Below are 16,314 nucleotides of genomic sequence, written 5' to 3'. Positions count from 1 at the left end.
GAATTTCGCTCGGCACGGGATTGCTGTGAGCACCACACAAGCTGGAACAATGAGGTTCGATCGAGAAGCTTAGCTGCGAGCTATCGGGCGCGTCCACAGCTTGCGGATAGTGGAATGCTTCACAGGGAGTAGCTGTAACGCCAGTCGCGAACAATCGGCGGTATCGAGCGGAGAATTTCAGTGAGAGGCCGGGCGGCATCGCCTCTTGCATAAATACTCAGTGCCTATGATGCTCAATATGACAAGACAATTTATTGGCGCCTTTAAATAACCAATGGGCACCCTGTCCCCTTTAAATAACCAATGGGCAACCTGTGGACGGAAGGAGCTTGCTCACCACTAAGAGCTTGACGAGAATCATCACCTCCACATGAAAATGTGGCTACAACCACAACAACTAGCTTCCGCCTCGGTGGAGAACGGCGATGGAGAGGAAGTGCAACAGTAGGACCTTTCAACAGGTACAGCGAGAATGTTGTCAAGTCTACTTGGGCACTGGAGAAAATCTATAATATAAAATAGTTGGGCTTGGTTGGTTATGTGTGTTACCTATTGACTCAAAAACAGCTGAACCGATTTTCACAGATGGAATTGGGTTGCCCAAAAAGTAATTGCGGATTTTTCATATAGTCGGCGTTGACAAATTTTTTCACAGCTTGTGACTCTGTAATTGCATTCTTTCTGACAGAAGACAGCTGTTACTTTTAGCTTGCTTTAGAAAAAAAGTGTAAAAAAGTATATTTGATTAAAGTTCATTCTAAGTTTTATTAAAAATGCATTTACTTTCTTTTAAAAAATCCGCAATTACTTTTTGGGCAACCCAATAACATACCCCATTTTTGTACCCACTACCGAAGCATGGGGGTATATTAATTTTGTCATTACGTTTGCAACACATTGAAATATCCATTTTCGACCCTATAAGGTATATATATTCTTGATCGTCGTACAAATCTTAGACGATCTAGACATGTCCATCCGTCTGTCCGTCTGTCTATTGAAATCACGCTACAGTCTTTCAAAATAGAGATATTGAGCTGAAACTTTGCACAGATTATTTTTTTGTCCATAGGCACGTTAAGTTCGACGATGGGCTATATCGGACTATATCTTGATATAGCCCCCATATAGACTGATCTGCCGATTTAAGGTCTTAAACCCATAAAAGCCACATTTATAATCCGATTTTGATAAAATTTGGGACAGTGAGTTGTGTTAGGCCACTAGATATACTTTTTCAGTTTGGCCCCGATCATTCAGATTAGGATATAGCTGGCCTATAGACCAATCTCTCGATTTAAGATGTTGGGCCCATAAAAGGCGCATTTATTGTCCAATTTCGCCGAAATTTGGGGCAGTGAGTTGTTTTAGGCCCTTCGACATATTTTTTTTAATTTGACCCAGATCGGTACAGATTTGGATATAGCTGCCCTATAGTCCAATCTCTCGATTTAATCTCTTGGACCCATAAAAGGCGCAGTTTTTGTCCAATTTCGCTGAAATTTAGGACAATGAGTTGTATTAGGCCCTCGAAATCCTTCTTGACGATAACCCAGATCGGTTCTGATTCGGATATAGCTGCCATATGGACCGATTTCTAGATTTAAGGTCTATACTCCATATAAGACACATTTGTTATGCGATTTCGCTGCAATTTGACACAGTGACTCATGTTAGACTTCTCGACATCCATGTACTATTGGGTTGCCCAAAAAGTAATTGCGGATTTTTCATATAGTCGGCGTTGACAAATTTTTTCACAGCTTGTGACTCTGTAATTGCATTCTTTCTTCTGTCAGTTATCAGCTGTTACTTTTAGCTTGCTTTAGAAAAAAAGTGTAAAAAAAGTATATTTGATTAAAGTTCATTCTAAGTTTTATTAGAAATGCATTTACTTTCTTTTAAAAAATCCGCAATTACTTTTTGGGCAACCCAATATATAGTGCAGATCGGTCCAGATTTGTATGTAGCAGCCAAAGAGGTCAATAATAATCCAAAATTGAAAATGATTTGTATTTATTAGACCACTTAATGTCCGTGCCGAATTTGGCCTAAATCGGCTAATAACTGCGCCGTCTAGCCGCTCAAGAAGACAATATTGGGGTCGGTTCATATGGGAGCTATATCAGATTATGAACCGATTTGAACCATGCTTTGCATACTTGGCAGAGCTGTTGGCAGTCAAAATAAAACACTTGGTGCAAAACTTCAACCAAATTGGATAAGAATTGCGCCCTCTGGAGGCTCAAGAAATCAAGATCCTATATCGGCTTATATGGTAGCTATACCAAAGCAAGGACCGATTTGGCCCATTTACAAACCCAACCGACTTGCACTAATAAGAAGTATTCATCTAAAATTTCACGCACCCAGCTTTACTTCTTTGAAAATTTACGTGCCCATTGGTGGACCTTCAAAGTTGTTCACCTCGGCCCTACAAAATTTTATTCGGGCTGTCAAAAGCGCAATTATGGTCCGATCTTTAAATTGTTTTCTTTGCTGGAAAGTGCTTAAAATCCCTACAAAACGGCTTTATGATATTTTCAATTTGAATTTTATTTTTCTCTTTTGTGAAAACAAAATTTTTTGAAAATCGTACCGTAAATGCGCTTTTGACAGCCCGAACAAAATTTTGTAGGCCCAAAGTGACCAACTTTGAAGGCCCACCAATGGGCTCCTGGGACTTCTAGGGTCCTGAAACTTTCATATAAACTGAAAAACAGCTCAGCTATAACCATGTAAAATTTCATGAAAATATCTCTAACGTTCCACTTATTTTTTTCCATCCCACTGTGCGTCGTAACAAAACCTTAAAATATAATTCGATCTTCACCCTACTTGGTACTAATGTCGAGGGGCCCAACACATTTTACTGTGCTACATTTCAAATAAATCAGCTAATAAATGCACTTTTCATGGACCTGAGACCCTAAATATGGAGATCGGTATATACGGTTATATATATTCAAATAAAGTCCGATCTAGACTATACTCGGCACGGATATCGAGTGGTCAAATACAACTCGAAATCAGACACAGTATTCGACTTTTATGGTCCCAAGACCTTAAACTGGGAGATCAGAATATATATGGTGCTAAAGTCCGATCTAAACCATAGCTGGTATGGATATCAAGTGTATTAACTGTACTGGGTGCAAAAATTTCGGTAAAATCAGTTAGTACATGTCTAGAGATGAGCGATAGGTAAATACCCAAAAGGTATTTACCCGGTAAATTGTGTAAATTCCTGGGTATTTACCCATTTATGCCCAAAAACTGGGTATTTATAATTTTTCAGATATCTTGGGTACAAAAATATTTTCCAAACCACTTCGTATTCTTTGTACACAAATCGGATCTTCTGATCTCATAAAATCAGATTTTAGTTATACATATCCTCTATATAGACCGATTTCCCGACTTAAAGTCAAGAGGCAATAAATTTTTCATCCGATTTCGATGAAATTTTGCACATAGAGTTCTGGTAGACCTCTACCCATTTCAGTGAAATGAGGTTCAGATCGGACAATATTTGGATATAGCTGCACTATACACCGACTACCCGATTTCGCGATATATTGGTATTGAGGCCGTAATAGATCCATTTATTACCCGAATTCGATGAAATTCGGCACAGTGTGTTTTGGTAGACTCCTACCCATTCCTGTCAAATGTGGTCCAGATCGGAGCATATTTGGATTTAGCTGCCATATACACCGATCTCCCGATATAGTGTAATGAGGCTATAAAGGAGAATTGTTCATCCGATTTTAATGACATTTAGCACAGCGAATTCCGGTACCCCTCTAAACCTTTTTGTTTAATATCGTCCAGATCGGACCATATTTGCATATAGCTGCCATATAGATCGATCTCCCCATATAAAGTATTGAGCCCATAAAATGAGCATTTTTCATTCGATTTGGATAAAATTTGAAACAGTGCGTTTTGATAGACCTCTAGCTGCCATATATACCTCTAGCTGCCATATAGACCGATCTTCCGTTATGGCTGAAATTTGGAACAAAGTCATGTGCTATGACTTCCAACATCCATCCATCCATACAGCCCCCATGTAAACCGATCCTCGTATTTAATTTCTGAGCCCTTAAAAGCCTTAATTTTCATTCGATTTGGCTGAAATTAAGAACAAAGATTTCTGTTATGACTTCCAACATCCATGCCACGTATGATCCGATTCGGTCTATAAACAGATATAGCCACCATATTAACCGATCCCTGGATTTGAGTCTTAATTTTCATCCGATTTGGCTGAAATTTGAAACAAAGACTTGAGTTTTGACTTCCAGCATTCATGGCCCATATGATCCGAATCGGTCTATAAACAGATAAAGGCCCCATGTAAACCGATCCCCGGATTTGAATTCTTTAGCCCCTAGAAGCCTCAATTTTCATCCGATTTGGCTGAAATTTGATACAAAGACTTGAGTTTTGACTTCCAACTTCCATGACACGTATGATCCAAATAGGTCTATAAACAGATATAGCCCCTATATAAGCCGATCCCTGATTTGACTTCTTGAGCCCATAGAAGCCTCAATTTTCATCCGATTTGGCTGAAATTTGCAACAAAGACCTGAGTTATGACTTCCAACAACCATACCATGTGTGATTCGAATCAGTCTATAAACAGATATTGCCCCCATATAAACCGATCCCCGGATTTGACTTCTTGAGCCCCTAGAAGCCTCAATTTTCATCCGATCTGGGTGAAATTTGGAACAAAGACCTGAGTTATGACTTCCACCACCCATGCCACGTATGATCCGAATCGGTCTATAAACAGATATAGCCCCCATATAAACAGATCCCCGGATTTGACTTCTTGAACTTCAAGAAGTCTCAATTTTCATCCGATTTGTCTGAAATTTGGAACAAAGACTTCTGTAATGACTTCCACCATCCAAGCCACATATGATCCGAATCGGTCTATAAACAGATACAGCCCTCATATAAACCGATCCCCGGATTTGACTTCTTCAGCCCTTAAAAACCTCAATTTTCATCCGATGTGGTTGAAATTTGGCCTAAATCTCTTTCATATGACTTTCAACATCAGTGCCAAGTTTTATCGGAATCGATCAATATGGTGATAATATCCCGATATGACTTCTGGAGACCAAAATAATTTAAACACAAACTCAGTTAACAAAGGTAATTTTTAAGCGGAATCCATGGTGGTGGGTACACAAGATTTGGCCCAGCCATACTTAGCACAATTTTTCTTCTTAAAGACTGTAGCGTGATTTCATCATGCAGACTGACAGACATAACTAGAGCGGCCTAAAATTCTACTACGATCAATAATACATTTATAATTTATTAGGTCAAAAACCTGATATTTCTATGCACTATACACGGAATGACAAAATGAATATACGCCCATCCTTCGGTGGTGGTTATAAAACCCTAACAATATCGCATTTGAAAATCCATGTCATCACACACATTCAAATTCAAGGTATCAAGTTTTCCAATGTGCCTTTGTGATGAAAAGCCGGCAACTAACTAACTATACAGATCCTTCCAAGAATTCATGTAACTCGTCATTGTTATGCAAAAAACTCCTTATGTTTGTTGCAAATACAAGGTAATGACAATGGACAGGAGGCAAAAGACTAAAAGAAAAACCTTGATAGCTTGTTTTTGGTTTTGCTGCAGATTGTTATGTTAATTCATTGAATGAAGCTTGGAAGTTTCTCTTTTGGGTTTAGTTAGGACTTGTTTTAAGGGTTTTATCTGAAAAGGCAATGAGCTGGCAACCAATGGCAATGTATACTTAAAAGGGATTTATTCACCAATATTGACTTTGATCAGCCAGTTGATATGCAATAGGGGATTTGGTTTTAAAAATGGTTCTCCTTTGATTGAATGTCTTTGTTAGAGAGATTAATGTTAGTTTTAAAAGTTGATGGCAATTTGAGAGGATTTTTGGGTTTTCATTTCAATGGAGAATATAAGAGGAAAAGTGGAAAGGAGATCAATTAGAGTGTATTTAATGTCAAGGTAGGAAGGTTTAAACGGTTTGAATGGTTTGTTGAACAGAAAAGGCAATTGACTATGTTATACTTATTAAAATTGAATTAATGAGTTCAGAGATTCAATTTGGTAATCAAAAAATAAGCCTGGAGTTAAAAAATTGGTATGAATTATAATAGTACTAGCTGGACAGGGCCCGCTTGGCTGCGCCTTCTTTAACTTTCTAATATCCAGAATGTGGATATCGAATTCGTGCTAATGTAGCCTATGTCCGGCCATGACGCTAAATGTCTGCTTTCGAATCCTGGGGAGCACTTCGGACAAAATTTAAAGCGGTGGTTATCCCCTCTGAATGTTGGCTACATTTGCGAGGTACTATGCCATGCATGGTCATGTAAACAATTCTCCACAAAGAGGTGCCGCACTGCGGCACGCCGTTCGCGCTCGGCTAAAAAAACGGTCCCTTATCAACTTGAATCGTCATTGATGTGTGAGAAGTTTGCCCCTGCTCGGTTCCTGGGCAAATTTTTACTCAACTCCCAAATGCTATTCTTTTGAGTCCCATATTACTGAATTGATAAATATTTCGGGTTTAGGGGGTATTTCGGGGGGTGATCACATGGCCTTTAAAGTAAATAAAAGATTCGTGTTCTACTTTCAGAAACATTCCATATGAGTCACATAATGGCATGATCGGTAGACAAGTAGTATTTGACTGTGGGGTGGACCCCAGGGTCTTTGTCCCCAAAATTAACATAAATTTCCCGAAAATCAATAAATTTCCACCCCAAACAGCTTTTGTATAATAGGGAATTATTTTGGGGTGGGGCGGTACCCCAAACACATGGCTCTATATTGCCGTGATTGGTCTATATATACATTTGGCGGATATATAGACCGCGGCGCTTTCCCCGCGGCACCCGTCACCAACAATAGAAACCAGGTTTTTATACCCTCCACCATAGGATACTAATTTCGTCATTCTGTTTGTAACTACTCGAGATATTCGTCTGAGACCCCATAAAGAATATATATTCTTAATCGTCGTGACATTTTATGTCGATCTAGCCATGTCCGTCCGTGCATCCGTCCGTCCGTCCGTCTGTCGAAAGCACTCTTTCGAAGGAGTAAAGCTAGCCGCTTGAAAATTTGCACAAATACTTCTTATTAGTGTAGGTCGGTTGGGATTGTAAATGGGCCGTATCGGTCCATGTTTTGGTATAGCTGCCATATAAACCGATCTTGGGTCTTGTCTTCTTGAGTCTCTAGAGAGCGCAATTCTGGATCGATTTGACTGAAATTTTGCACATGGTGTTTTGGTATTCCAACAACTGCGCTAAATATGGTTTAAATCGGTCCATGTTTTGATGTAGTTGCTATATAAACCAATCTCGGGTCTTGACTTCTTGAGCCTCTAGAGGGCGCAATTCTTATACGATTGGCATGAAATTTTGCACGACGTGTTTTTTATGATATCCAACATCTGTGCCAAGTATGGTTCAAATCGATCTTGGGTCTTTACTTTTTGAGCCTCTAGAGGGCGTATTTCTTATCCGATTTGAATGACATTTTGCATGAAATATTTTGTTATGATATCCAACAACTGTGCCAAGTATGGTTCAAATGGGTTTATGTTTTGATATAGCTGCCATATAAAATGATCATGGGTCTTGACTTCTTGAGCCTCTAGAGCGCGCAATTCTCATCCGATTGGGCTGAAATTTTGCATGAAGTGTTTTGTTATGACTTCCAATTACTGTGCTAAGTATGGCGTAAATCAGTACAGAACCTGATATAGCTGCCATATAAACCGTTCTGGGATCTTGACTTCTTGAACCTCTAGAGGGCGCTATCCTCATCCGATTTGGCAGACATTTTGTACAACGGCTTCTCTCATGACCTTCTACATACGTGATTAATATGGTTCGAATCGATCAATAGCTTGATACAGCTCCCATATATATCCAGAGCATGATAAGTTCCGTTGGGCCGAATCTTATATACCCTCCACCATAGATCGCATTTGTCGAGTTCTAGGCGCGGTATCTCTTTAGACAAACATAGAATATTGAATAAGAACTGTTATGCTATTGGAGCTATTGGGTTGCCCAAAAAGTAATTGCGGATTTTTTAAAAGAAAGTAAATGCATTTTTAATAAAACTTAGAATAAATTTTAATCAAATATACTTTTTTACACTTTTTTTCTAAAGCAAGCTAAAAGTAAAAGCTGATAACTGACGGAAGAAAGAATGCAATTACAGAGTCACAAGCCGTTGAAAAAATTTGTCAACGCCGACTATATGAAAAATCTGCAATTACTTTTTGGGCAACCCAATATATCAAGTTGTAGTCCGATTCGGACCATAAATGAATGCTGAACATTGTAGAAGTTATTGTGTAATATTTCAGTTCATTTCGATAGGAATTCCGCCTTGTAAGGGCTCAAGAAGCATAATCGGAAGATAGGTTTATATGGGAGCTGTATCAAGCTATTGATCGATTCAGACCATATTAGACACGTATGTTGAAGGTTATGAGAGAAACCGTTATACAGAAACCGTTTTAGCCAAATCGGATGAGAATTGCGCCCTCTAGAGGTTCAAGAAGTCAAGATCCCAGATCGGTTTATATGGCAGCTATATTAGGTTCTAAATCGATTTACGCCATACTTAGCACAGTTATTGGAAGTCATAACAAAACATCTCATGCAAAATTTGAGCCAAATCGGACAAGAATTGCGCCCTCTGGAGGCTCAAGAAGTCAAGACCCAAAATCGGTTTATATGACAGCTATACCAGATTATGAACCGATTTGAATCATACTCAGCACAGTTGTTGAAAGTAATGCCAAAACGCTACGTGCAAAATTTCAGTTAAATCGGACAAGAATTGCGCCCACTAAAGGCTCAAGAAGTCAAGACCCCAGATCGGTTTATATGGCAGCTATATCAAAGCATGGACCGATTAAAACCATACTTAGCGTAGCTGTTGGAAGTGCTACCAGAACACTACGTGCAAAATTTCAGTTAAATCGGACGAGAATTGCGCCTTCTAGAGGCTCAAGAAGTCAAGACCCAAGATCGGTTTATATGGCAGCTATATCAAAACATGGACCGATATGGCCCATTTACAATCCCAACCGACCGACACTAATAAGAAGTATTTGTGAAAAATTTCAAGCGGCTAGCTTTACTCCTTCGAAAGTTAGCGTGCTTTCGACAGACAGACGGACGGACGAGCGGACGGACGGACGGAAGAACGGACAGACATGGCTAGATCGACTTAAAATGACATGATGATCAAGAATATATATACTTTATGGGGTCTTAGGCGCATATTTCAAGGTGCTACAAACAGAATGACGAAATTAGTATACACCCATCCTTTGGTGGAGGGTATAAAAATTATATTACCCATGTTTCCTTTTTTGAATTCTACGGAACAAACAAACAAACCCAGTCTCATATAGTCATGATGGGTCATATGCCCATTTGGAGCGTTTTTGGGTGATTGCGATAACCCCCTACACTTCCATCTGATTTTGTATGTCAGCTTCGTAATCTACTCCCGAATACCTTTCATTTAAGCCCCATATTGATATGGACGATCAATTTGTCTGCTTTTAGAAGTTTTGGGGTTAGAGCGACTTCCTGGGTACTTGGACCCAAATTTTGATAACATATTCGTATTCTTTTCTTCAGTACCTTTGACATGATATCCATATTGTCCTTATCGGTCCGCTTTTGATTTCGAGTGGTGTTTTTAGGGTAAGGGGGGAGGGTCCGCCCTCTTCAAATATCAACAAATTATAAAGCCTATTCCTTCTTCCTGACTATATTCGTAATCTTTTCCCAAATACCTTTCATTTGAGTCCCATATTGTCATGTTCGTCTAATAAACCTATTTTAGGGTGTTTTGGGGGTTGGGGCGGCCCCCAGTTACTTGAACCCAATTTTTATTATAAAATTCGTACTCTATTCGTACTGAATACCTTTCATTTGAATCCCATATTGTCCCGATCGGTCCACTTTTATTTTGGGGTAGTACTCTTGGGGTAAGGGGAGAGTCCGCCTATGTTTCTATCCCGACCAACCTACAACCTACTCTGTGAAAATTTCAAGATAATCGGTTCAGCCGTTTTTAAGTCTATACGGAACAAAAAACAAAGAAACACAAATTCGTTTTTATATATTGAAAGATTAAAGGGTTCTACAAGAAGATGTTCCCTAACTATGTTTATCATACTATTGGTTGCCCAAAAAGTAATTGCGGATTTTTTAAAAGAAAGTAAATGCATTTTTAATAAAACTTAGAATGAACTTTAATCAAATATACTTTTTTTACACTTTTTTTCTAAAGCAAGCTAAAAATCACAGCTGATAACTGACAGAAGAAGGAATGCAATCACAGAATCACAATCTGTGAAAAAATTTGTCGACGCCGACTATATGAAAAATCCGCAATTACTTTTTGGGCAACCCAATAATTGGAATCGACTTATTGAAAAACTAATTGGATCCTTAACTAAAAACTACATCATCTTTGTTCTGAAGAAGACTTATCATCAACAATATTCCTATAAAAAATTGAAAAAATTTTAACGGTGTTGCGACAAGCTAAAATGCTTTTACAAGCATTTAACAACCAATTACTTTGCTCAAAACTTTAATTGATGATTTAAACTTCCTCCTGATAATTGCCGTTTTCCGTTCTCATTGTGTGGCTCTTAACAATAAATGAGGGAAATTATTCTACGTAATTCCGTACACATTAAATAATAGCAAAAGTGTTGTTGTATTGTTAAGTTCCCTTGGTAGCAACAATAATCATTTTGTCAACAAACAAAGGAAACGGAAATGTTAATGGTAATCAGGAAGAAACAATGCAGACAAACACAGACTGAGACTAAGACTGAGACAGAGATGAAGGCAGACATCCCAAAATAGACATACAGTAAACAAAAACTAAGAAACAATGCTTTCAACCGGGAATGATTAATAGTTCCCCAAGGCGGCAACTATTTAGCACAATTTTCCGCAGAGGTATTCGAATAACAAAGAAAAGTGTAAATAAAGTGTCGAGGAATTTTGCCAAACAAAAAGAAAAATTAATGTAATTTAACAACGTGGACAAGTAATTTTCTCATTTACTTAGTGAGAACAACTAATTTTAGTCTAAGTGTACAGCTATAACAAAAATATTATGACAAATTTGAATGATATTTTTGCTGTACCTTTTTCAGTAGTTACAAATAAAGACAATTAAAAACGCATTAGGTTCGTCCAAAACGGATTTTGGCCTTGTACTTGTTCCTTAATGGAATGAACTTTCATGGACAAATTTGCATTTGCATGGGCTCATATGGAACATTGTTGTTTGAGACCTTGACTTTATACATGTCATAGATTAAAATTTCGGCGAATTTGGTCAAAAATTCTCTTTTTACTGGACTAAGCCCCTAAATAGTAAGATCGGTCCTTATGACAGCTATTGCGATATCGACCATATTCGCTTCGAACATTGAAGGCCTTATTACAACTCTACTACTACTTAATTTCCCCTGAACATTCCATTAAGGAACAGGGGATACTGGGGATACCGAATAATGCTTCAGCTCAATGAAAAGGGCCTCCTTTTTTGTATCGATGCCGAATGGCGTGCCACTTAGCGATACGACTTTGTATTGACCCGCCACGGGAAAGCTGAAAGCACCACTCAGGCTGGAACATTGCAGTCCGACCTGTGTGGTGTTCATTGCTGTTACGAGAAACTTAGCTGCGAGCCCGGTAGCTCGGACCACAATACTCCTGCCTGTTTGATGCTCCCAGCTATCCCGTACCGGGTCTCTACCAAATCGTATAGCTAAGCGGTACGCCGTTCGGATTCGGCACAAAAAAGGAGGCCCCTTATCATTGAGCTGAAGCATTAATCAGACTGCACTCATTGATTAGAGAAAGGTATCCCCTGTTCCTTAATGGAAAGTCCAGAAGAAATTTAGAAGTAGTAGAGTTGTAATAGGGCTTCAATGTTCAAGGCGAATATGGTCCATTCCGCAATAGCTGCCATAAAGACCGATCTTACGATTTAGAAGCTTACTCTCACAGGTTGCCGATAGTGGAATATCAACAGGTTGCGGATAGTGGAATATAGAGCTGAGAGTCTCAGCAAAAGGTCGAGTGGCACCGGCTCTTGCCAATTACTGAGTGCATATGATACTCGATATAAAAAGGCGAGTGATTGGCGCCTTTAAATAACCAATGACCACCCTGCTCCCGCAGCGATCTGGTGCTTGACTAGGATCGGCATCTTCACATGATGAGGTGCTTGACGAGTATCGCCATCTCTACATGAAAATGTGGTAACAACAACAACTTCGTAGAGAAATGTTAACATGGCAGGATACCACACAAATGTAGCCAGCATAAGTAGGGGAATAACTACCGCTGAAAAATTTTCCGGCAATTGGCGTCAGACGCGAACATGCAAACCTCTGCGCCACGTTGGCCTCCAACTCACTGTTCTGAATTTCAGCAAAATCCGGCAGACCTTTCAATAGGAAAGCTATATCTTGATATGATCAGATATAGACCATATTCAGTGCAGATATCGGTAGGATCCGTGCAACTCACATTTGGCAATTTTAACGAAACCGACAGCAAGCTGGTAGACCTCTTCAAGTCTAGATTAGACCACATAGTTTTGGAATGCTCACAGCCCGCTCTTTGTGACAATCTATCATTCGTTATCCTTCGGGCCTGACCCTGAAAACTTTGCTTATATATCGCTAGAGGCATGCCCACTGATTCCAAGTTTCCCTGGAATGTGTTAGGTGGTTCCTAGTCTCGCAAGCTCGTCCGCTTCACAATTCCCTGGGATATCTCTGTGGCCCGGCATCCAGAACAGGAGAGTTTTGAACCGTTCAGCCATCTCGATGAGAGATCCGCGACAGTCGAGAGTGGTTTTTGTGTTCATAAATACGTTCTCCAGGGATTTAATGGCTGCCTGAGAAAATATGTATGCCAATCGTCGTTATGACATAATATCTTAGCCATTTCGCTAACTCCCTTAGCCTCACGGCAGTGGTCGCAGCAATTTGTCTAGCCACAATGTCCAGAGGCATTAGTAGCATTAAATTCGTTAATGTCGTCCTCAGTGCGGCTGTGAAGCACAAACAAGCCATCCTTTGGATACGGTTGTGTATTAAACAGTAGGTGGACTTTTGAAGTTCAGTACACCAAAACATAATACCATGTAGCATTACAGGTCTGAGAGCTGCATTATATGTCCATTGCATGACGCGCGGTCTAAAACCAAAACTTTTGCCAATGGCTCTCTTGTCCCACGATAACGAAAAGGGGAATTTTGTTGCTTTATACAATCAAACATCGCAATAACGCCTGGATGTTCAATTAATGATCTCTCAAAGTAGATGAGGGTCGATGGTGATGTCACATCCTGCGTTCTTGTATCTGATGGCGTAATATATATATCTAACCAAAGCGAAGAATACAACACTAATGGGGATTCCGAAGAATCCGACGAAGGAAACTCAAAAGAAATCAGAAATCCCCCATTAGCTTAAACAACAAAGGTATATCGTGTTATATTGGAATATCTTGAAAACAATAGTAGTCAATAAATTTCAGAGAAAAATGTAATACAGGTACATCGCATACAAACTAACCAAAGCAATTTAAGAATACACGCGCAAAAACAAACAACATTGCAAAAATACTTTAAATATTTATGCATATATACTCTAAGAAGCTTTCTATATACCAATTTATATTAAAATCATAGAAACACTGTATGGTATCACATGAAATCAATAAAAACACATAAATAATAAAATTTAAGAAATTAAATCTATTAACCGTGTTTTCGATTTTCCGTGCTCAGCGAGCCCGATAATCGAGGTTCAACTGTAACTTGTTTGGTCTAATGTTTTACAAACGGAATGATGAAATTAATATACCACCATCCTATGGTGGAGGAGATATTGAGCTGAACTTAACCCAGATATTTGTTTGTCCATATGGAGGTTAAGTTCGAAGATGAGCCATATACGACTATAATTTGACTTAGCCCTCATATAGACCAATGCAGGTCATAGGCCCTTTAAGGCCAAATTTATTACTCGCTTTCGCTGTAGTAGACCCTTCCGTCCCGAGTAGGGTTCATACAAGTTCATCTTGCGATTAAAGGATGAATCGGATGAACTTTGGTACAGTGAGTTGTATAAGACCCCTTCAAATCCTTGCTGCTTATGGTGCAGATCGGACTTTATTATACCTACCACCGAAAGATGGGGGTATATTCATTTTGTCATTCCGTTTGCAACACACCGAAATATCCTTTAAAAATAGAGATATTGAGCCTAAACTCTGCACAGATTCATTTTTTGTCCATAAGCAGGTTAAGTTGGAAGATGGGCTATATCGGACTATATCTTGATATAGCCCCCATATAGACCGAACCGTCGATTTAGGGTCTTAGGCCCATAAAAGCCACATTTATTATCCGATTTTGCTGAAATTTGGGACAGTGAGTTTTGTTAGGCCCTTCGACATCCTTAGTTAATTTGGCTCAGATCGGTCCAGGTTTGGTTACAGCTGCCATATAGACCGATCGTCCGATTTAGGGTCTTAGTCCCATAAAAGCCACATTTATTATCCGATTTTGCTAAAATTTGGGACATTGAGTTTTGTTAGGCCCTTCGACATCCTTCGTTAATTTGCCTCAGATCGGTCCAGATTTGGATATAGCTGCCATATAGACCGATCCTTCGATATGGGGTCTTCGACCCATAAAACCCACATTTATTATCCAATTTTGCTGAAATTTGGGACAGTGGGTTGTCTTAGGCCATTCGACATCTTTCTTTAATTTGGCCATGATCGGTTCAGATTTGGATATAGCCGCCATATAGACCGATTTCTCGATTTAAGGTTTTGGGCCCATAAAAGGCGCATTTATTATCCAATTTTGCTGAAATTTGGGACAGTGAGTTGTCTTAGGCCGTTCGACATCCTTCTTCAATTTGGCTCAGATCGGTCAAGATTTGGCTATAGTTGCCATATAGACCGATTTCTCGATTTAAGGTTTTGGACCCATAAAAGGCGCATTTATTGTCCGTTGTCACCGAAATTTGGGACAGTGAGTAAAGTTAAGCCCCTTGACATACTTCTGCAATATGGCTCAGATCGAGCTAGATTTGAAAATAGCTGCTATATAGACCGATCTCTTGGTTGTAGGTTTTTGGGCCATAAAAGGCGCTTTTATTGTCCGATGTCGCTGAAATTTGAGACAGTGAGTTAAGTTAGGCTTTTCGATGTCCTTCGTCAATCTGGCCTAAATCGGTCGTGATTTGAATAGCTGTCATTAGACCGATCTCTCGATTTAGGGTTATGGGGCCATAAAAAGCGCATTTATTGTGCGAATTCGCCGTAATTTGGGACAGTGCTTTGTATTGGATATAGCTGTCATGCAGACCGATAAGCCCCCGCTCTCAGTGGTGGATATAATATTTTAAAATTTAAATTTACATACATATAAAGAAATCAAAGAATTATTTAATTTACCTTTTTACGTTTCATCTCTTTTTCAGGTACTATGCCATTGTACGACCCTTGGAATATCCCTTAAATATGACGCACAAAACGGTCTGCTTTATGTTGGCCAACGTATGGATACTGCCAGCCCTGATTTCATTCACGCCAATATTTCTGGGTTGGTACACAACGGCAGAGCATTTGAAAGAAATATCCCTGAATCCCGATCAATGTTCCTTTGTGGTGAATAAAGCCTATGCCCTAATATCGAGTTCGGTAAGCTTTTGGATACCGGGCATTGTGATGTTGGTGATGTATTTTAGGATATACAAGTGAGTATGTCGAATGAGGGAAAAAAGGCCATGGAAAACTCTCCCTGCCAATAATCGTAACTAATAACCATAATCCATTGACCTTTTCAGAGAAGCGGTTAGGCAACGCAAGGCCTTAAGCCGCACCAGTTCAAATATTTTGCTGAATAGTGTACACATGGGTCATACCCAACAGCCCACAAATCTTAACTATTTACATCCCAGTGACTGTGAATTAACCCTAACGAGAGAAGAGACTCATAGTGCCATAAGTCATTTTGAGGTAAGCATGTGCGGACCATCTACCATGCACTGCATGCAGTCCCTTTTGGCAAAATCCACTTGAACATATGGCCCCATTGATTGGCTTCATGTTCATATTTCAATGTGTCCCCCCCTCCCTTTTCCTTATAAAGGTTTCAATCAATTTTTCAACTTTGAAGAGAACCCAA

At 39.4% G+C, this 16,314-nt stretch overlaps 1 protein-coding gene across 1 annotated transcript in view; it reads left to right on the top strand.

Moving 5' to 3' along the window:
- Nucleotides 1-16,314, top strand: part of LOC106091331 (octopamine receptor beta-3R) — an 84,289-nt gene that overhangs the window by 18,570 nt on the left and 49,405 nt on the right. The window contains exons 3-4 of the mRNA XM_059363098.1: nt 15,608-15,883; nt 15,974-16,145. Coding sequence (XP_059219081.1) covers nt 15,608-15,883; nt 15,974-16,145 — 448 coding nt within the window. The remainder of the gene's footprint in view (nt 1-15,607; nt 15,884-15,973; nt 16,146-16,314) is intronic.

The sequence above is a fragment of the Stomoxys calcitrans genome, chromosome 2, assembly GCF_963082655.1.
Source record: "Stomoxys calcitrans chromosome 2, idStoCalc2.1, whole genome shotgun sequence".
In the NCBI taxonomy this organism is placed as follows: Eukaryota; Metazoa; Arthropoda; class Insecta; order Diptera; family Muscidae; genus Stomoxys; species Stomoxys calcitrans.
The sequence above is the reverse complement of the archived record's forward strand: the minus strand, read 5'-3'. Positions and strand labels throughout refer to the sequence as shown.